The sequence below is a fragment of the Crotalus tigris genome, unplaced genomic scaffold (genome assembly GCF_016545835.1).
Source record: "Crotalus tigris isolate CLP2741 ecotype Arizona unplaced genomic scaffold, ASM1654583v1 scf7180000017775.1145084777:2100578, whole genome shotgun sequence".
Taxonomy (NCBI): Eukaryota; Metazoa; Chordata; class Lepidosauria; order Squamata; family Viperidae; genus Crotalus; species Crotalus tigris.
The window spans coordinates 1,850,014-1,871,982 of NW_024096626.1; the positions used below are offsets into that span (position 1 = coordinate 1,850,014).

Here is a 21,969-nt window from a genome sequence, read left to right on the forward strand (position 1 = left end):
ACTGAAATAAGATGATTTTTTTCACATTATAATTTAGAAGACATCTTTTGATCACAGTTCAGATTTCATGGAGAATATCTATTTTTTAAAAAGGTTAGAATGTCTTTAGAAAAATTGGTTCAGTACAAGAAGCCAAAAGATCAATTCTAGTCTGACAAACCATGGTTGATTGCACAGTGATTCTGAAAATTAGTTTAGCCTTCAATTGTATAAGAAACCTCAGCTTACTTGTACTGTTGATGATCTTTAGTACTTCTTGTTTTTGCCATGAACCTTTCAGCTAACTTTTCAAGACTGCGTGAATATTCTGTTTCTATTTCTGCCTTTTTACGAAAGAAGTCTTGCAAGTCTTGAAGAAGCTGCACTCTCATCTCAGTTTGCTGCTCCAGGCATTTTTGTTGTTCTGTTAGCTGAGCCCGAATTTCTAGATGGAAACATAGCAGTCTTGTTAGACGCTTACTAATTTACCAGCAATCTTTCTCATACATATACTTTCATTAAGTTTATACCATACAACTTAGGAATAATCAGATCATTAGCAAGAATGCACAAATGGTTCATAGAAAGGCTACATTTGATGCTTGTCAAAGAAAATATGTTAAACCTGTAATGAAAAATAATTCATTGGTTATCAGAAAGAATTTTGGAGAAATTAAAGGAGTTATGGTCCAATCAAATATATTCTGTTTCCAAATTGCATAAAATATATTCTGTTTCCAAATTGCATGAGAAACACTGCTTTCGGTATAAATTCTGGTTTTACCACGTGCATGGCTGCACAAAGATCTCTCTGAAAAACTGAAAGACAAAAAGGACAAATACAAAAAATGGAAAGAGGGCACATAACTAAGGTCGATTATCAGCAGACAGCCAGAACATGCAAAGATGAAGTCCGGAAAGCAAAGGCTCAGAATGAACAAAGACTTGCAGCAGAAATCAAGGATAATAAAAAAAAAGTTTCTTCCAACATATTAACAACAAGAAAAAAGTTAAGGAAATTATAGGTCCGTTAAAGAGAGAAGATGGCAAGGAAATAACAGGCAACAGAAAGCTGCTTAACTCATTCTTACATCAGTCTTTACACAAAAAGAAACTACAGCCCAACATACCCAAAAAACCACTGCAAAAGACAAACTAGAAACAAAAATTAAAATAAGCAGGAAAATGGTAAGAGAATACCTATCCAACCTTGATGAATATAAATCACCGGGACTCGACAGAGTCCTGAAGGAGCTAGCAGATGTTATCTCAGAACCACTGCACCATATCTTTAGAAAATCCTGGAGCACCGGGAAAATACTTGAGGAATGGAAAAGGGCTGATATGGTTCCCATCTTCAAGAAAGAGGAAAAAAAAAAAACAGACCCAGGAAACTACAGACCAATCAGTTTAACATCAATACCTGGGAAGATCCTAGAAAAGATAATCAAAAAACAGATCTGCAAACAACTAGGAGCAAACAAAGTTATAACTTGTAGCCAAACCAATCTTATTTCATTCTTTGATAAAGTGACTAAACTAGCAGATCAGCCAGATGCTGTGCACGTAGTATACTTAGATTTCAGTAAGGCATTTGATAAAGTAGACCACAACCTACTCCTGGAAAGCTAGAAAAAGGTGGAATAGACAACATTACCACCAGATGGATCTGTAGCTGGCTGGCAAACCATTCTCAACGAGTAGTCCTCAATGGCACTACATCCACATGGAGGGAAGTAAGTAATGGGATACCACAAGGTTCCATATTAGTCCCAGTACTCTTTAGTATCTTCATGAATGCTTTAGATGAGGGAATTGAAAGGGAACTCATCACATTTGCAGATGCCACTAAACTGGCAGGAGTATCCAACACCCCAGAAGACAAACTCAGGATCAAAAAAGATCTTGACAAACTTGAACAATAGGCCCTATCCAACAAAATGAGTTTCAATGTGGAGAAAAGCAAAGTTTTACATTTAGGCAGGAAAAATCAAAGGTACTACAGATTGGGCGAGACCAAACTTAAAAACAGTAACTGTGAAAGGGACCTTGGAGTCCTAGTGGACAATCACTTGACTATGAGCCAGCAGTATGCAGCAGCAGCCAAAAAAGCTAATACAATCCTGGGTTATATAAACAGAGGCATAGATTCAAGATTACGCAAAGTATTAGTATTGCTTTATAAAATCCTAGTAAGACCACACCTGGAATACTGGAGCCAATTTTGGTCACCATATCAAAAAAAGATATTGAGAGTTTGGAAAAAATTCAGAGAAGAGCAGCTAAGATCATCAAAGGCCTGGAGAAGAATATGAAGAATGGCTGCAGGACTTGGGTTTGGCTAGTCTAAAGAAAAGAAGAAATAGGAGAGACATGATAGTGGTGTTCCAGTATTTGAGGGGGTGCCACAAAGAAGAGGGGGTCACGTTATTCTCCAAAGCACCAGAGGGCAGGACAAGAAACAATGGTTGGAAACTGATCAAAGAGAGAAGCAACCTGGAATTAAGGAGAAGCTTCCTGACAATTAGGACAATTAAATGGAATAGCTTGCCTCCAGAAATCGTGGGTGCTCTATCACTGGAAATTTTTAAGTAGAGGCTAGACAGTCACTTGTCTGAGATGATATAGGTTTGTGATGGCGAACCTATGGCACGCGTGCCACAGGTGGCACGTAGAGCCCTCTCTATGGGCACGCACGCCGTCACCCCAGTCTTAGGCCTTCAGTCCCATTCATGAGCAACCTGCATCAATACCCGCACAAGGTAATGTTGCTGCGCCTGCCCCCGCCTCCCCAAGCATTTTTTTACTAACCTGCCTTTCAGCTGCATTCCGTTTCTCTGTTCACTTCTCAGCCTTTGCCGCGTGTTTGTGAGACTATTGGTAAAAAAAAAAGTTCCATCAGACTTTCTAACTTCTCGCGAGATCTCAAGAAGTTAGAAAGTCTGATGGAACTTTTTTTTTTTACCAATAGTTCCACAAATACGTGGCGAAGGCTGAGAAGCGAACAGAGAAATGGAATGCAGCTGAAAGGCAGGTTAGTAAAAAAAATGTTTGGGGGAAGCGAGGGCATCTGGGCGGAGGCAGGGGTGGCAACCTTACCCTGCATGGTGGCAGGAGGGTGGGGCACGTGCCCTTCCCATGCCAAGCCAGCCCCTGCAGCCCCAGAGCGGCCGTGCTGGGCAGCAGTGGGCAGGGTGTTGAGGTGGGGGCCGGCAGGCTGACCAAAGCAGCAGATGAGAGAGCCGGAGGCTGGGGTAAGGAGGGCACTGAAGTGGGCAGTCAGGCCATTGGCAAGAGCAACGCATCTGAGCGGAAAGCAACCTCAGAACAAGTGGGGCAGGTAAGGAAAGAAATCCTCACTTCCCCCAGAAATTGCCTTTCTTTCCTTACCTGACTTCCAGCCCCGTGCCATTTCTCCTTCGCAATCCGCCGTTGCATGCAAGGAAACAAAGGAAGTTTTTTTGGGGGGGGGAAGGTCAGAAATCAATCAATTCCAACTTTGTGATCTTTCACGAGAAGTTGGAATTGATTGACCTTTTCCCGCCCCCCAAAAAACTTCCTTTGTTTCCTTGCATGCAACGGCGGATTGCGAAGGAGAAACGGGATGGGGCTGGAAGTCAGGTAAGAAAAGAAAGGCAATTTCTGGGGGGAGCGAGGATTTCTTTCTTTACCTGCCCCACTTGTTCAAGGCCACTTTCCATTCAGACGCGTTGCTCTTGCCAATGGCCCAACTGCCCACTTAAGCACCCTCCCTCCCCAAGCCTCCGCTGGTCCACCTGCTGCTTTGGTCTCTATAGGCAGAGCCACCAAAGCTGTAGCTGAATGGGCAGGTGAAGGGGAAACCTGCCCCACTTATTCCACTGCCGCTTTTGGCCAAGCCGCATTGGAGCAGCATTGGGCGCAATATGCAGCAAACAGCTGTGTCATGCTGAAACATGCCACCTCATGCCCAATGCTGCTGCCATGAGGCGCCCCTCTGGCTCCAAGGTGTTGTGGTGGTCTCCTTCGTGCCGGGCATCCTTTGCGGTGAGTTTCTGGGAAGATTTGCGATGAGGGTGGGTGCGATGCACAAGGCGGCAAATGGCTGCGGCCGGCGGCAAACGTCATGCTGAAAACGGCTGTTTGCTACCTCCTGCCCAGTGCCGCTGACATGAAGCGCCCCTCTGGCTTCTAGGAGTTGTGCTGGTGTCCTTCGTTCCAGGCATCCTTTGTGGTGAGTTTCTAGAAAGATTTGCAATGGGGGTGGGTGCGACGCCCGAGGCGGCAAATGGCCATGGTCTGAGGCAAACAGCCACGTCGTGCCGAAACCGAGGCGCTGGCAGGCTGTGTGCAAGGGCCAATGGTGTCAGGCAGCAGTTGCCCCTGCCTTGCCTTGCCCTGCAGCAATGGCACCCCTGCCCTGCCCCCTGCCTTGCATCGCCTCACCCCGCAGGACGAGCATTCTGCCCACTGTCCCACTCACCAGAGACACCCTGGATCTCCCCCAACCTGCCTGGCCCCACAGGCATCCCTCCCCACGAGCAACATTGAGGTGGCCACACCTACCCCAGCCATGCCCACCCAGTCTGCCATGACCACCGCAGTCACGCACACCCAATGAGCTACGCCCACCCATTTGGCCACACACACCCAATGGGCCATACACACACGGCACCTGACGATACATAAGTGGGTTTTGGGTTGCAGTTTGGGCTCAGTCTCTAAAAGGTTCACCATCACTGTTATACGTTCTCCTGCTTGAGCAGGGGGCTGGATTAGAAGACCTCCAAGGTCCCTTCCAGTTCTATTCTATTCTATTCTATTCTATTCTATTCTATTCTATTCTATTCTATTCTATTCTATTCTATTCTATTCTATTCCATTCCATTCCATTCCATTCCATTCCATTCCATTCCATTCTCAATAATATCTGGAGGAAAAGGATGATTCCATGTTAATCTTCATAATTTTACATAATGATATTTGATAATGATAAGTACTTCAAAAACAATTCAATTTTTCTGTTTTATAGTTGGCACAAAGGTTCTGTATTTGACATAAACTTTGGGGTTGAGTGTCCAACAAATTTAAAACATAGAATATCTGCTTCATTTCTCCATCTCTAAAATATTTTTTTCCTCCTGGAGAAAATCCATCTATGTGGTCATTAAGGATTAATACTAACACTGATCATCAATAAGGGATACTACCATACATAGTACAAAATACAGAATATTCCAAGATTTGTAAGTTTCCATTTTATAAATGATGTATCACATTGTTTTGAATGTGCTAAGCAGTTATATTTCCTTGATTGTTATGAAAAGCAAAAGTTTTTTGGTAGTGCCTTGTCTAAGATCATCATGACCTTTTCATCCTGAAATCCAGGTGGCCTTCAAGTGAATTAGCTGCTGAAGCTTTCTGAGTACTATTGTAAACCTGGAAATCTCTTCCTCCCGATCTTTTTAGTTCTTTGACTATTTTTAAAGGAAATGTTGGTATTTTATTTTATAATGTTTTTGTCAACTTTGAAAATGAGCATGGCTGTGGCCATCTTCCTTATTCATTTTTGGTTGACACATTGAAAGAAGGGAGGAGGGATTGCCAGGTGCTTCACTAGTCAAAATAAACCTTTGTCCTATGGGAATCAACGTCTTCGGCGGCTCTTGAGACTGCAGGATGGGCGTTTCGTGAAAAGCCCGCCAAGAAGATGTATTGGGGAATGTAGTTGTTTGCATAGCCTTAGGGGTGGGATTTCTTAACTTTGTATTGGGGAATTGTTTCATGTGTCTTCAGACTTGGTTTCACTTTTGACATGTTGATACTTTGTAACTAATAAACATGTTCTTTGAGGAATTTCCAAGCCTCGGAGTTCTGCTTTATTTGTCTGTTGGAACTATGACATTAAACCAAGTCTTCTAAAACTTCATTTTCTCGGAGTGCTGGGCTCTGACCGCCTACCCACTCACTTTTGGGAGAGCGGTAAAGACTCAGCGAAGACTCGAGATTGGACCCAGGCTGTCGGAGCACAGACACCAAGGAGACGTCACTGGCAAGGGCTCAGCTGAAAGCTAGATTGACCCAACCTGTGAAACTGGCACCGCAGGAAGGAGCTACAGCCATAGCAGACATCTTCCAAGCTGAGGCTGCCCCTCATTGCAGAAGCACTCCTCTAACTGCTGGAGAAGAGTTCTTATTGCTGCTGTCCCAGGTTCTTCATCTGTGGATGCAAAAAAGGAAAGAGGTCGATGGGATGGGACGACTCCAGTGAGTGGAGATTTCAGTCTGCAGTCCACAGCCCCTCACTCAAACAGCTGAAAGAGAAGTTTGGCCAACTGGAGGTAAAGGATATAATTCCTGTTCCCCAGGATGCGGGTGCCATAGGGGAAAATGCCAAGAACTACCCATCTCTTCCCCCCCTCACCGGAGATCCTAACCAACTGCCGGAATCCATGCTGCTTCATCCATCCCCCAACCAGCTGTGATACCAAGTCCTGTGTCTCAGCAATGTTTGCTGCCACGACCTCGGGATGCCAGTCCCAGAGTCCAGCCAAGAGAGAAAATCAAGTGGGGACATCAAGGCCTGGATGTCGAAGCCTCCCCTCCCGCCGAGCTCAAAGCCAAACCCCAATCTGAGCCACAGCAGATACCGGCACCGTATGACAGTGACGAGGAAGGCAAGGAGGACCCCATGGTGAGTCAGCCCATTCCCTCTTTTGCCATTCCCACCAGGCTGATAGTGCCCCAAACAGGGGCTCACATGAGTTTGAAGGTACTAATAGACTCGGGTTGCACTTGGTGTTTAATTAACTTACCCACTGCGCTCAAACTTGGAATCTGAGCTAAGCTATTGCTCCTGCCCATGAGGTTTGAGCAGGCTGAGGGGTCCCTCATTGGAGATGCCCCTGCCATGCACCTAACCGAATCTGTGTATTTGGAAATGGGTCGGCATTGGGAAATCATCCGTTTTGTGGTGGTGCCGAAGATGACAAAAGCATGGTTGGATAAATGGCATCCAAACATTCTAAACATGGAATGCAGAAATTAAGACTGGGGACAGAACCCCTCCATCTGACACTGAAAATAAAACAAAGACATTAGCCATCTGTGAGATGCAAGGGGAGCCCTGTGAAACCCTAAAGACTGTAACTGAAAAGCTGCCAGGGATTCAATTTGTCCCCACTGAGTACCATGATTTGGCAGAAGCATTTAGTGAGAAGGAATGTGATGTCCTCCCACCATACCGGGCTACGGACTGTGCTATTGAAATTCTGCCCAGTGCCAAACTCCCTAAACCAAGGATGTACTCTATGACATCCAAAGAGATGAAAGAACTGAGAGAGTACATTGATAAAAACATAGCTAGGGGTTTCATTCAGCCAGCCAAATCACCCATGGCTGCTCCCATGTTTTCAAGGAAAAGAAAGATGGCTCTCTTAGATTATGCATGGATTTTAAATCCCTCAATGCTGTCAGCATGGATAATATGTACCCCCTCCCCATGATAAAGGACATATTAACCCATCTGGCTAAAGGAAAAATCTTTATCAAGCTGGATTTAAGAGAGGTTTATTACCGGATCCAGATCAAGGAGGGGGATGAGTGGAAAATTGCGTTCAATTGCCCACTGGGGAGTTTCCAATTTAAAGTGATGCCTTTTGGACTGCAGCCCCCCCCTTTGTTTATGCAATTGATAAATCAAGTGCTCCATGATCATTTATACAAGGAAGTTTTGGTTTATCTTGATAACATCCTTATTTACTCTGAAACCATGGATGAACACAACAAAATGGTCCATGAGGTATTAAAGAGACGGTTGAAAGCCAAACTGTATGCAAAGCTGTCAACATGTAAATTTCACCAGACCCGCTTAGATTATCTAGGGTATCGGATTTTGAATGAGGGTGTCAGTCTTGTCAGCCATTGCAATGGTCATTAGAGTGCCAGGCAGCGTTCAAAAAACTAAAGAGACTCTTTGCAGCTGAACCAGTTCTTAAACACCCTGGCCCCGGACAACAATTCATCATTCAAGCTTATGCAAGCAATGTGGCCATGGGGGCCGTTCTCCTACAAAAAAATCACAGAGGGGAGTTACAACCTTGTGCTTACACTTCCTGGAAATTAACTGACACCAAGAGGAGGTGGACTGTTTGGGAGAAAGAGGCTTTTGCAGTTCGTTGGGCTTTGCTGACCGGGCGTCATTTCTTGGAAGGGGAGGAAATACCTTTTGAGGTATAGAATGATCACAAAAATTTGGAGGCTCTCAAGACCCTCCGCAAATTATCCCCCAAGCAAGTTCGGTGGGCTTAGTACTTCAACTGTTTTAATTTCACTTTAAAATATTTTCCTGGAGGTAAGAACTTTCTGGCTGATGCCTTGTCTAGAATGCCCCAGTTCAAGAGCAACCAATAGGAAGTAATTAACTCCATTATTCCTCCACCGCAATCCACTTCTCAAATAACAACCAGATCACAAACACAGAGACCCCCTGCTGGTCCTGATGATCGCTCACTAAAGGAATTAAAGAAGAAGTTTGAGATTGATGCCTGGTTTAAAGATAACAAATCTATATTAACCTTAAGGGCTAGCTTGGAAGGGTTCTGAGTTATACCTCCCAGATGGCCTCAGCCTCCAGGCATTGCAACAGAGTCATGATGCTAAGCAAGTGGGTCACTTTGGCTTTTTAAAGACATTGCATCTGGTGCGAAGGCAATTCTGATGTCCAGGAATGAAAAAGGACATTGAGAGTTATGTTAAGATTTGTGCCACCTGTGCTGCCATGAAGAGGCATCCTGGAAAACCACCAGGTTTGTTGCAGCAAGTGGCCGATCCCTCTCAATCCTGGGAGGAGATAGCCATGGATTTTATAGTGGAATTACCTGAGAGCAAGGGAAACACTGTAATATGGACTGTGATTGATCTATTTTCCAAAGAGGCACATTTCATCGCTTGCTCGGGACTTCCCTCTTCCCAGAAGCTAATCAAACTATTTTTGAAGCACATATACTGACTCCATGGTCACCCAAAGTGGATTATTTCTGACAGAGGGGTCCAATTTACTGCAAAATTTTGGAGGGAGTTCGTTAAAATGATTGGGTCCTCCCAGGGCTATCATCAGCTTTTCATCCAAATACTAATGGAGCTGCTGAGAAAGTTATCACTATGGTGGAACAGTACCTCAGATGCTATGTAGATTATCATCAGACTAATTGGTCTGACCTCCTGCCTTCCGCAGAAGTAGCCTACAACAATACAGTGCACAATAGCACTGGACTCATCCCATTTAAAATACTAACGGGTCAGGATTTTGTGCCCATAACTGAGTATCCAAAGGAGCCTCCTATTTCTCAGACTTTGAACCAATGGATGACATCCTTCCAGAGGGTTTGGGTCAATGTGAAGAAGACATTGACCAAAGCTACCAAGGTTTACAAAGAGCAAGCAGACAAATGACGTTCCCCTCAGAAACCTTTTCATGTGGGACAATTAGTTTATTTTTCAATGAAATATTTAAAGTTAAAATTGCTTAGTAGAAAATTAGGGCCAAAATTCCTTGGTCCTTTTCCTATCACTAAGATCATTAACCCTGTCACAGTGGAATTGAAACTACCATGATTGTTGGGGAAAGTTTGCTCTGTGTTTCATTTCAGTCTACTGAAACCTGTGTCAGAATCCTCTTTGAGACCTGTCCCAAAGAAGCCCCAATGGTGGTGGAGGGAGAGATACATTATGAAATAAAACATACTTCTCAATGCTAGGTTTTACAAGGGAAAGTTACAATACCTTGTTCAGTGGAAAGGTTACCCCCTTTCAGAAGCTATTGGGTGAAATGTACAAATGTGAAAGCAGATAGATTGATAAGAAAGTTTTATAATAAATACTCTCACAAGCCTGGAGGGAATGCTTAACCTGCTTTTTCTTTTCCCTGCAGGAGACTCTTTTTTTTTTTTGATGGGGAGCCAATTGTCAACTTTGAAAATGAGCATGGCTGCAGCCATCTTCCTTATTCATTTTCGGTTGACACATCGAAAGACGGGAGGGGGGATTGCCAGGAGCTTCACTACTCAAAATAAACCTTTGTCCTGTGGGAACCAAGGTCATTGGCTGCTCCCGAGACTGCAGGCTGGGCGTTTCGTGAAAAGCCCCCCAAGAAGCTGTATTGGGGAATGTAGTTGCTTGCATAGCCTTAGGGGTGGGATTTCTTAACTTTGTATTGGGGAATTTTTACATGCGTCTTCAGACCTGATTTCACTTTTCATGTGCCGGTACTTTGTAACTAATAAACATGTTCTTTGAGGAATTTCCAAGCCTCTGCATTCTGCTTTATTTGTCTCTGTCTGTTGGAACCATGACAGTTTTATTATAAATGTAAGGTATCTTCAGTTCCTGCTATAGATCAAAAGCTGCATAGACAAATAAATGATAAGTAGCCTAAAGACTTAAAATATCTTGTTTGCTGAATGAAGGAGAATTAAAAAAAAATAGATCTGGCCTTAACATTTGAAAATAAGGACCAAGGAAAATATTTTTTAGAACTGATATTGCTAGGTCAGACTTCTTTCATCACTTGCTTGAAATATCTATAGAAAATATAACAGGGTCACTGCATTATACATTTTCTTTTAGCAGATGTGTACAAAGAAACACATGGTATGTTCTTTATGTTAAACACTGCAAAGTGAGAGATGGTTTCATGTGTTAACAACTCCATGTCTTGTAAATATTCAGCTTATTTTACATTTTTTCTAAATGCAAATGAAATGACATTGTTACTTTTAGGAATAGATATTAAGATTCTCTTTCCTCTTTTGATTTTAAAACATGCTAGTCATGGGTATGTATATTTTAGTAGGAAATTAACACTATAATAATATGTAATTGTATAATGCATGTTGACAACAGTAGAAATTCAGAATATTAACAAAAGTTCACCAAGCTTCCAATCTGCCTTTAAAAGAAAAGAATTTAGTTTGATGATCTGAGGACCATGAATCAGAGTACATTCATATATTGAAGTTACTAGATCCAACAGCTGCAATGTTAAGTGAAGAAATCTGGCATGATGAAAAGACCACACAGTTCAAAACTCTAGAGAACTCTTATAATATCAGCTGTCCTCCCCCCAAACAATATTTTTATGTGGAGGAAGCTGACAAATACAGATATAAGTCACTGAACGATGAAACACCAAGTAGTTTATAGTTTATATATGACTCATTGGGCTTCGAAACAAATTTATCACTGGTCTACTTCCTAACCATATTGTTGATTTTTAATATAATCTTAGCTTTCAATAATGCATATAGGTCTGCATTCCTGTGTGTTGTGAATTGTGAATTCCAGATTTCTTTGGCATTCTGAATTCAATGATGTGTCCTGTCTCTCTTCAGGGATTTCTGTAAAACATCTCCTTTAACACAAACCCTTCAGAATGTTATCCAGGTAGCAGGTTGCTCAGCAGATGCTGGAGAAATTGTTTATAACTTGGAGTGGAGCTGGTAAGAACATTCTTAAGGGAGTATCACCATCTGTCTTGAGAAAAAAACTAAGCAATAATTCTTCATATCATTTTTCTTTTTTTCCTTACTTCAACATATTCCTTGGTGCAGAGTTTTAACCATCCAAGGTACAAAACTATTCACAGACAAAATAAAAGGCTGATTTTTCAGTGGTTCTTGAAATAATGAAGTCATCATTATGAAAAAATTAAGGAGTTTTTCACTATAAAAACTAAATACTGAAGCACTGATTAAATATTGAATAATTTTTATAACATTTTTCTTTCATTTGATAAACATGATAAAACAATGGAATATATGAACTTACGCATGAAGGTATACAGGCAGTACTTGACTTATAACATTTGTCTAGTGACCATTCGGAGTAATGACAGCACTGAAAAAAGTGACTTGTAACTGTTTTTCACACTTACAAGTGTTGCAGCATCCCCATGGTCACATGGTTAAAATTCTGATACTTGGTGACTCATTCATATTTATGATGGTTGCAATGTTCCGGGGTCATATGATCACCTTTTGTGATTTTCTGACAAGGAATGTCAATGGGGAAGCCAGATTCACTTAACAACCATGTTACTAACTTAACAACTGCAGCGTTTCACTTAACAACCATAATAAGAAAGGTCATAAAATGGGGCAAAACACACTTAACAACTGGCTCGCTTAGAACAGAAATTGTGGTAGTAAGTCAAGGACTACCGTTATTTCATCAATGTTTGAAATTAGATTTATCAAGAAATGATGTAATTGTCAACTTGGCCAGATATCTGACATTGTTCTTAGTAAGTCCCAAACTGTAGCAAGATTAACTGTTGTCAAAAATGATGCTTTAAGTTGGGGATTCCCAACCAGGGGGTGCAAAAACTTGGGTTTAGAAGTTTCAAAATTATAGTGTATATGCATAATTCATTATTTTGAACTTTTGTAAGGGGTGCAAGAATATATCAGAAGTGTTCTAGGGGTGCGGGGTATAGAAAAGGTTGGGTGCTGCTGCTTTAAGTACAGATTCATTTCCAATCAAATCATCTGAACTTTTATTTTCTTTTAAAATAATAAATTAGTATATTTGTTATTGCCGTCCATCTACTATATAACCAGTAGTTTCATTAAATAAAACTGTAAAACAACATATTGTGGACACAATCATTCTGAGATGTGAGTCTGAGATTAAAAAAAAAAAAATAGCCTGTGAGCCTGGGCAAGAAAGCTAGTCCTGTGGATTTGTCAGATGAACCTTCTATGGCTGTGCAAGAGTAAGGTGACAGTCTTCCCAGAGTCACTGTGTATTAGTTGGACATCCATATAAATTTGTTAAACAAATACATAAAATACTACTGTACATTGTTATAAATGAAAATTAGTTTTTCTGCAAAATATTTTATTTAAAATTGAACAGTTGACTTAGATTAGTTGAAAATACAATAGCGGAGGTAGCTGAGGTATTTTTATAGTTGAATGTTCCTTTGGAGAAGGGAAATTGTTTTAAATTCGGAGTTTTCTCTTTTACAGGTAAATCAAAAATTTTACATAATCCATTTATATATTTAACTTTTATATTCTGTCTATATTTTTAAAAGTCACCAGTCACTCTTAATAGCTAATCTTTCTAAATGCAGCCCCTGAATTTTCTGTGTTGCATCAGAAAAGCATATCTTCCTTCCCCTATCCTTCCCACTTTCTACAGAGGGATGATCGAGAGCATCCTGTCATACAGCATCACAGTCTGGTTTGAAAGTATCACTGCTTCAGACAGGAAGGCAATTCGCTCCCTTCCATCCAGGACATAGCACATAAGCATTGCTTGAGCAGGGTCTGCAAGATTGTCTCTACATATCTTCCTCACAACATGTTTTCCTTGTTACCTTCTGGGAGGAGGCTCCGTGGTATCCAAAGTAGAACATCCAGATTCAGTCACAGTTTTGTTCCACACAGCAGGGCTTTTCAACCAGTGGTATAGGTACCACTGGCATTGGTACCTGGCAGGTGGTACGTGACCATCCTAGAAAAGTAGCAGGGGAGGGGAATGAGCTGAACTAGTGGCAGCACTGCACAAGCCTGAGCGAGAGACGGTTGGAGCTGCAAGGCTGTCAGGGCTTAGTGGAAGCGCCAGGATCAGTGCCACTTTCCAGCTGATCAGCACTTCTTCGGGGCTGTCAGGGCTCAGTGGAAGCACCAGGATCAGCGCCAGGCTCCAGCTGGAGCTCGGCGCTGATCCTGGTGCTTCTGCTGAGCTCTGAAGAAGCACCAATCAGTTGGAAAGCAGCACTGATCCTGGCGCTTCTGCTGAGCCCAGAAGAAGTGCCGATCAGCTGGAATGTTGCAGTATCTCCAGGGTCTTGTGATTTACATTCAGATGCTTGGCAACTGATTCATATTTATGACGGTCACAGTGTCCCAGGGTCATGTGAAGTGACCAAAACCTGCTGCAACCACCCAGCAGATGGGGGGAATAAAAACCAAACACATCTCACCCCATCCCCGCTGCCAATCCTCAACAGAAATGCTCACAACAATGAAAATCTCGGACAGGAGGAAGAGCACCGCTGGGTGGGCAGGCGTCTTGCTCGGCTGTGACTTGGGTGGCACTTTTTTCAGTGCCATTGTAACTTCGAACAGTCACTAAGCGAACTGTTGTAAGTCGAGGACTACCTGTACTTTATCAATTTTTTCCTTTTTGGGGGGGGGTCATCAAGTTTTTGACACCTTGTTAGGCGATTGGTGGTACTTGGATGTTGCCATATCCTAAAAGTGGTACAATGGGTGAAAAGGTTGAAAAGTCCTGCTATAAAGGATGCATTTAAGGAAAACTACTGAATATTGATGCCTTAATCTAAGCTTTACATTGTTCAGAGTCAGTTGGGACAAAAGCTGTGGATAATTATTTGTTATCTGTTATTTTCCTCAATTGGTATTCTTAGGTGTGTTGGATTTTGCCTCATTTTGTTCCTGGTAAGCTTTATAAGAGACTTCATTTACTGATTCCTTCTCTCTTCCTATCATCTTTTGGCCTTAAACGATCAAATTATCAAGTAGTAAAACAATGTTCTTTTTTTCGGTAATTTGATTTTGAATCTATGTATTATTCTCATAATAAAAACGGGATAGATATAAATAGATTAGATAGTTAGATAGATAGATATAGATATAGACATAGATTAGATAGTTAGATAGATATTTATAGATACAGACATAGACACACAAAGATAGATAGATAGATAGATAGATAGATATCTGTCGTGAAAATGATAAATAAATCCGAACACCAGGATAAAATATAAACAAAAATTGTTTAATCTACAAAAATGCTAAGCTTTCGTCGGCCAAACTGCCGACATCGTCAGAGCATAAAACACCGGATCTGGGAGTTTGTTTATGTAACTGGTAGCTAGTTACATAAACAAACTCCCAGATCCGGTGTTTTACGCTCTGACGATGCGTGTGTGTGTGTGTGTGTGTGTGTGTGTGTGTTTCTGTGTGTGTACCATTGATATACCGGAGGATGGGTCAGTTTATGGTAGACGGTTGTATGCAGAGTACCATTGGGTTGACGGCTGACCAGTACATCCAGGAAAGCGATCGTGCCTTGGGTCTCTTCTTCCATCGTGAAATGGATGTCGGGATACACTGAATTCAGCTCATCCATGAAACTAGCAATGTCCAGTTTTTTAATGACTGCAAACATGTCATCCGCGTATTGAGCCCAAAATTTGGGACGGTACTTGGCCATCACCACAGTTTTCAATTGCTGCAGGACCGCCTCCGCACTAACACCCGAGATGGGGGACCCCATCAGTATCCCTTTGATTTGTTCATACATAATGCCCTGGAAGGTGAAATATGTTTTGAGGCACAAGATAACGAGTTGTACAAGATCCTCAGTATGGAGAGAGTCCTGGTGTTGTCCTTGTTCCTCTTGTAGGTGGCTCCTTATCACAGCAACCACCAGATCTTGTGGGATAGAGGTGAAGAGTAAAATGATATCAAATGATATCATTATCTAATCATCCTCTATCCTTAGGGGCTTTATCCTCTCCAAAAATTCCTCAGCCAACCTCACTGTAGTCTCATTGTCAACTAAGTGTCCGATGTGACCGCTTAGCCATTTAGCCAACCCCAAGGTCGGTGTGCCTCTAAATGATATGATGGGACGTAAGGGAACCCCCTCCTTATGGACTTTCGGGAGGCCGTAAAACCTGGCCATGGCTGAATCCCCGGGGTGTATTCTTCTCAATGTGTCCTCATTAACTTTTCCCTGGTGTTTAAGGCTGTTTAACAATTTATTGATGTGATTTTTAAGTGTTGTCATGGGGTCTTTCATAATTATCCTGTAGGCCATAACGTCATTAAGCAATGCTAGGGCTTTATCAATGTACTCAGATCTATCCATGACGATGGTCGCCCTGCTCTTGTCAGCCGGCAGGATGACAATAGTCTTATCATTTTTCAGGATACAGGATACAATTTGACAGATGCACGAGCGATTGACTTCGTAGTGGCCCTGGAATCTACCATCCAGCAGATTGAGACCAGCGATGAGGTCAAGAACTCGATTAGGCAACGCGTTACGGGTTTATTGATGGGCCACAAGCGATGCCAGGTACTACCCAGAGAGGAAGTGGTGGTCCTGGAACAGCTGAAAAACAACAAGACCATCATCATCCTGACGAGAACTCGATCAACTGACATATAGACCTCTTACCTGCTTACCACTTAGGGGGTGGGAGGGACAGCAGCTTAATTCACAATGAATGGAACCACCACACTCCTTGCAGGATCAGAACGGCGGGGCTGTAGGTGAAACAATCGCGACCACCGAGGACTATGAATCTATAGCGCGCCCCGAATTCAATTCTGAGACAGACGCTCAGGTTCAATTAGAAGAGAGGGAGGAAGAGGGCAAAGAGCAAAAGCAGTCGGATAGCTAGCCTCTGGGCATCTGTAAGCATGCTAGGAGAGCAACTGCGGCCGGGGGAACAGCTTGTGAACCCGCTAATATGCTGATAGATGCAGGACAACTAAGAGCACTATGGCTGATTGAAGCAAATGGACCGGTGACTCGCTTAAAGAGCAGGGTGTAGAAGCAGCTGGCCATATAAGTAAACTTCTGGATCCTTTGCTTTCATTCTGACAACGTCGGCAGTTTGGCTGATGAAAGCTAAGTGGTTTTATATTAAACAGCTTGTGTTTATATTTTCATCCTGGTGTTCGATTTTTCTTTTGCTTTTCTAATACACACACACACACACACACACACACACACATTGTTCCTAATAACTTTAAAAATACGAATCTCAGGTATATCCATATTAACAGCAGAAAAACAACGATTTCCAGGATAACTATAAAAACAACTGTTATTAGCTAAGCTTTTGTCGGTCCCCTGCCGACGTCATCAGAGTAAAAACCAAGGATTTGAAAGTCTGCTTATAAAGCTGGCTGTTTTTGCGTTGTTCATCGAGTGCATCACTAGTCTACCTGCCCCGGTTGGTCGTATTCTCTCTAGCTGTGTCACATCCGCCCACGTCCTTTTGAATTCCAGCACCTCCTCTCCTCCCATCATTGCCTCCCCTTCCCGCTCCGTTCATGTCTGGGTGTTTACAGTTGTCAAATCGCCCTCTGGTTTATCTTGTCCTTTGATTCTCATCTGGAGCTGCATATTTGCATATGGTAATGCCCCTCCCCTCATATGTGTCATCCTATTATCACTTGGCTCTTGAGTGAATTGTGTTGATGTTTCCTCCTTTGCACTTGTTGTAATTCCTTGCCGTCGTGTGAGCAGGCAACTTTGATCTTGTCTATCTCCCTCCCTCCTATGCGTGGGCGTCGCTCTTTGTGCTTGATGTAAGTTCTTGCGTTGTTGCTCGTATTTTTTTAATGCCTAGTAAGCCGGCAGTAAATCTATATGGCGGTTAAACGGTAAACAATTTCACGAATTATCGCAGAGGCTGTCCTGCAATAGCTGGAATCCAAAGTGATGTCAGACTACCGGCCTAAATTTTGGGCCAGGTATGTCGATGACACATTTACCATCATTAAACTTCAGGATAGTGCCAGGTTCATGAAGGAATTAAACTCAGTCTACCCAGACATCCAGTTTACAGCAGAAGAGGAGACCAATGGCACTCTCACATTCTTGGATGTGCTGGTCATTTGCCAAACCAACGGCACCCTCCACATGACCGTTCACCGAAAAGCGATGCATACAGACAGGATATATAGACACACAGTGCTTTTTTTGTAAAAAAAAAAAAAAGTGCCAGAACTCATGCACAGCTCTGGCTCCAGTTCAAAGCTCTTTAGGGAATGGAGGGGGGGGGAGAGAAGAAACCACTTAAGGGTGCTTCCGAGGCGTAGATCACTCACCTGGAAAAGGTCTGTTTCCTCTCTGCCACGGTTCCTGCTGCCGCTCTGATCTGAGACCAGGGGATGCATCCATAGCCCCCTGCAGCCCAATCCAGGCTCCGGAGGCCTGGAAAAGGCCTCCAGAGCCTGGATCGGGCTGCTGGGGGCCATAAAATCGCTCTGTGGCCATGGATCCGGGCTCCAGAGGCTTGGAAAAGGCTCGAATTGGGCCACACAGGGGCCGCAAAATTGCTCCGCGGCCATGGATCCAGGCTCCAGAGGCTTGGAAAAGGCCTCTGGAGCCCAGATTGGGCAGAGTGGGGGCTACAAACTTGCTCGGCAGCCATAGATCCGGGCAGCAGAGGTCTTTTCCAGGCCTCTGGAGCCCGGATCGGGCTGCAAGGAGGTGCGAACATATTTCCTGGCCTCAGATCGGAGCAGCAGCAAGAACCGTGGCAGAGGAGACAGACCTTTTCCAGGTGAGTCCTGCATGGCAGGAAGTGAGGGGGAAGCATGAGAGCCTTAAATGAATGATCATAATCTTTGGGGGTTTGTTTTATTGCTATAGATCAGACACCTTTAAAGCCCTTCATGGCATAGGGCCAGGTTACTTACAGGACCGCATACTGCCGCACAGTTCCCAGAGACCGGTGAGGTCCCATAGATTGGGCCTCCTTCAGGTCCCGTCGGCCAGACAATGTCGGCCGGCGGGCCCTCGGGGAAGGGCCTTTTCTGTGGTGGCTCCGACCTGGTGAAATCAACTTCCCCCTGAGGTTCGAACTACTCCCACCCTGCCGGCCTTTAAGAAAGCCGTTAAAACTCTCCTGTTCCGGCAGGCCTGGGGCTGATGTCCCCAGGGGGGGTGCGGGATATGATCGGACTCGCGGTATGATTGTATTATTTTATTGTTGATGATTGTTTTAATTTTGTATGCCGCCCTGAGTCCTTTGGGATTGGGCGGCATATAAATAAAACTAACTAACTAACTAAATAAATAAATAAATAATAAATAAATGTCAAACTCACGATGTGACGTGATGTCGTGCAATGTATTGGGACTGTTTTGCCATTGCCGGCAATGGAGTGGGTGCAGCTTCTGCGTGAAAACATCCGGCCTGCAGGCCAGCAGTTTAACACCCTTTGCATTTTAAGAAGACAGAACTCTTGGAATAATTCTTCCAACAGGCATCCTTTATTAAGAGAAAATGGTTGCAGCCGTTCTAGACAGGACTTGGGGTCCAAGCACTCCCATTCAAGGTTTTAAGGGGTTCCCCAGTAGCCCTACCCAATCACTCCCTTCTTCTAGTGACAGTCTCAGGCATTACACTCCCACCCCCTTTTCCTTACCGCCGGCTGGATGGAGACTTCAGAGAGAACTACATGAAGGTAATAGCCCCTTTGTTATGGTTAGTCCTTTTGGTGATATACACATCCAGTTCCTCTGAAGTGTACTGAAGGAAGTGAGGGCCATAAACCCCCTTTGTTCACCCCCTTCCCTTCATCATATGACAGAATCCAGAGAAGGCAGAAATGGTATTTTCTATAGTTGATAACTAGAGAAGAAATATAATTGGATTCTGAAAACATCCGGCCCGCAGGCCAGCAGTTTGACACCCTTGCTATAGATGAATGTAGCTATTCTTCTGAATTAAGAATTAATTTTCTATCCCCACAACCAACTTAGTTCTGGCAAGGAGCCCTTCATCCTGCTGTTCAGTCTGTAAAAAGATGTACTCATTGGAGTAATAAGGGTACCAAAATACTCCATGTAGTTGCAAAGGTCTTTGATTCTCATTCTTGGCTATTTATAATCACAGTCGAGAGTCATTTGGCTGCCTATGCTCTCAGACTTTTGAATGGATGGCACTTGGCCCATCCACAATATGGTAGGCGTGAAACATCATAGTGGAATGCTGAGTAACATTTTGAGCATCATCTCTACTGTGGAAACCAGCCATCTGTGCCAGCAATGAAGTGTTGGCACTACATCTGTTCATTGCAATATAACAAAGTCTGTATTTTGCTCTCTACAGGGAGGAACCTGGAAATACGAGGTCAATCCAAGGAAAAGAACAAGGTCTTTTCATACTTTAAATCTCTGTTTCTCATTTCGAAGTGTAAGCAGCTGAATAAAACACAGATGTACAGTGACACCCATTCTTACTTATTTGTAAATTCTAATGTTAAGACTGGACTTCAGGAGCTTTATTAAAAATATTTTTCACTAATATTCACATTGAAAGTTAAATTGGAATGAGATGCTGCTTTAATCAGGAATAACATGGCATGGAAGAATCAACACACTTTTCCTTCTTGTTTCTGTTTTTGCAGCTAAATGTAAATGGTTCTGATAGGTGAGACCAGTAGAAATAAGAACTCTGAGGCATTTGCTCTCCTCAAAGAACAATTTTAATGGCTACATAGTATCAGCCATTAAACTGATGAAACCAAGACTGCAAGTTCCCCCCCAAAAGGTTAAAAATAGAAGTTAAACTCCCCACCCACTAATTATGTAATAAATCACATTCTCCAATTAACACCTTTGGCAGGCTCTCTAATGGTAATTCTAGCACTCAAACACTTGAGCGCTATAACCTTGGTTCTCACAAGAAAGTTATTGTTTTGACTGCAATAGAAGACTGCATCTTTCTTCCTCCCATAGCTGTGGAAAGCCGAAAAACAAAGAAAGATGGCTGTAACTAAAGTAGTTTTGACAGTCGAATCCCCTAAAGAAGGGGAAAATCCTGCAAATAAAGAGAAGATAGACCCAATAATTAACCCTTAGGCTTATTCGGATGTCTATCATAAAATCTATGTATTAATCTTTCAGCTTTCACATCAGTACTTTTCATCCAAGTGGCTTCTGATAGGGGATAGCCCTTCCATTGCACTAAATATTGCAGTTTTCCCTTGTCAAGGATTTGTTTTATTTCATAATGAGTTTTCCCTCTACAACAAGAGGACCAGGTGCTTGTTTGGGAGGTCTTAATGAGGACTCCCTGAAATGCTTTAATAGGCTGCAGTGAAAAACAGGATTAATCTTCCCTAAGAGAGGAGGGAGCTTTAATTCTACAGTGACTGGGTTTATACTCCTTACTATGGGAAAAGGTCCAAGAAACTCTGGTCCCAATTTTTTAATAAATAGTCTGAGTCTCAGATATTTTGTAGAGAGATATACTTTTTCACTAACATGAAAAGATCTCTAAGGAGCCCTCTTCTTGTCTGCTTGTTCTTTGTAAACTTTTGCAGCTTTGATAAGAGCCGATTTAGCATTATTCCAAACAGTTTTCCAAGAAGTTGCCCATTGACCTAAAGTCTGTGAAACAGGAGGGTTCTGAGGGAGTTCAGGCATGGGAACAAATTCCCTACCAGTGGCTATTTTAAATGGAATGAGTCCAGTGCTGCTATGCACGGTGTTATTGTAAGCCACCTCAGCAAAGGGGAGGAGGTTAGCCCAGGTGGTCTGTTGATAATCCATGTAACATGTAATATATTGTTCCATCATACTGTTAGCCTTTTCAGCGGCTCCATTAGTAGACAAGTGAAAAGCCAATGACAGTCCCCGTGTGGACCCAATAAGTTTTAGAAAGTCTCTCCAGAATCTCACAGTGAACTGCACTCCTCTATCTGATATAATTCGCTTTGGAACTCCATGGAGTCAGTAGATATGTTTGAGAAACATTCGTGCCATTTTTTTTCATGGAGGGGAGACCCGTGCAGGGGATGAAATGAGTTTGTTTTGAAAAAAGGTCAATCACAGTCCATATTACCATATTTCCTCTACTCTCTGGTAATTCCATGATAAAATCCATGGTGATCTCTTCCCAGGGTTGGGAAGGATCTGTTACGTGCTGTAACAATCCAAGAGGTTTACCTGGGCGCTTCTTCATTGTTGCACAAGTTGCACAGCTTTTTACATAATTCTCAACGTCTTTCTTTAGTCCTGGCCACCAGAACTGTAGTCAAATCAAATGTAAAGTCTTTAGGTAGCCAAAGTGGCCTGCTTGTTTACTATTGTGACTGCACTGGAGAGCTTGAAATGTGAGAGCCTCTGGTAGATACAGTTTTGACCCTTTCCATGCTAACCCCTTGCTAGCAGCAATGGGACTCAGGCTGTCAGGAGCACAGGCTGGCACTCCAACCACCAAGG

General features: G+C 42.9%; 1 protein-coding gene across 7 annotated transcripts in view; it reads right to left on the bottom strand.

Moving 5' to 3' along the window:
- The window catches only part of SRGAP1 (SLIT-ROBO Rho GTPase activating protein 1), a 219,668-nt gene that overhangs the window by 90,169 nt on the left and 107,530 nt on the right, over positions 1-21,969 (bottom strand). For 3 of the 7 annotated variants that reach the window (XM_039342208.1, XM_039342207.1, XM_039342209.1), the window contains exons 2-3: positions 6,045-6,178; positions 229-424 (exon numbers count right to left, since the gene is read on the bottom strand). The exons of 1 other annotated variant lie outside the window; for it this stretch is intronic. In XM_039342208.1, the coding sequence (XP_039198142.1) occupies positions 229-424; positions 6,045-6,090 (242 nt within the window). In that variant the 5' untranslated portion in view covers positions 6,091-6,178. Of the gene's footprint in view, positions 1-228; positions 425-2,891; positions 2,894-5,927; positions 6,179-21,969 lie in introns of all 7 variants that reach the window. 3 more of the 7 variants (XM_039342211.1, XM_039342210.1, XM_039342206.1) reach the window with 3 other exon arrangements.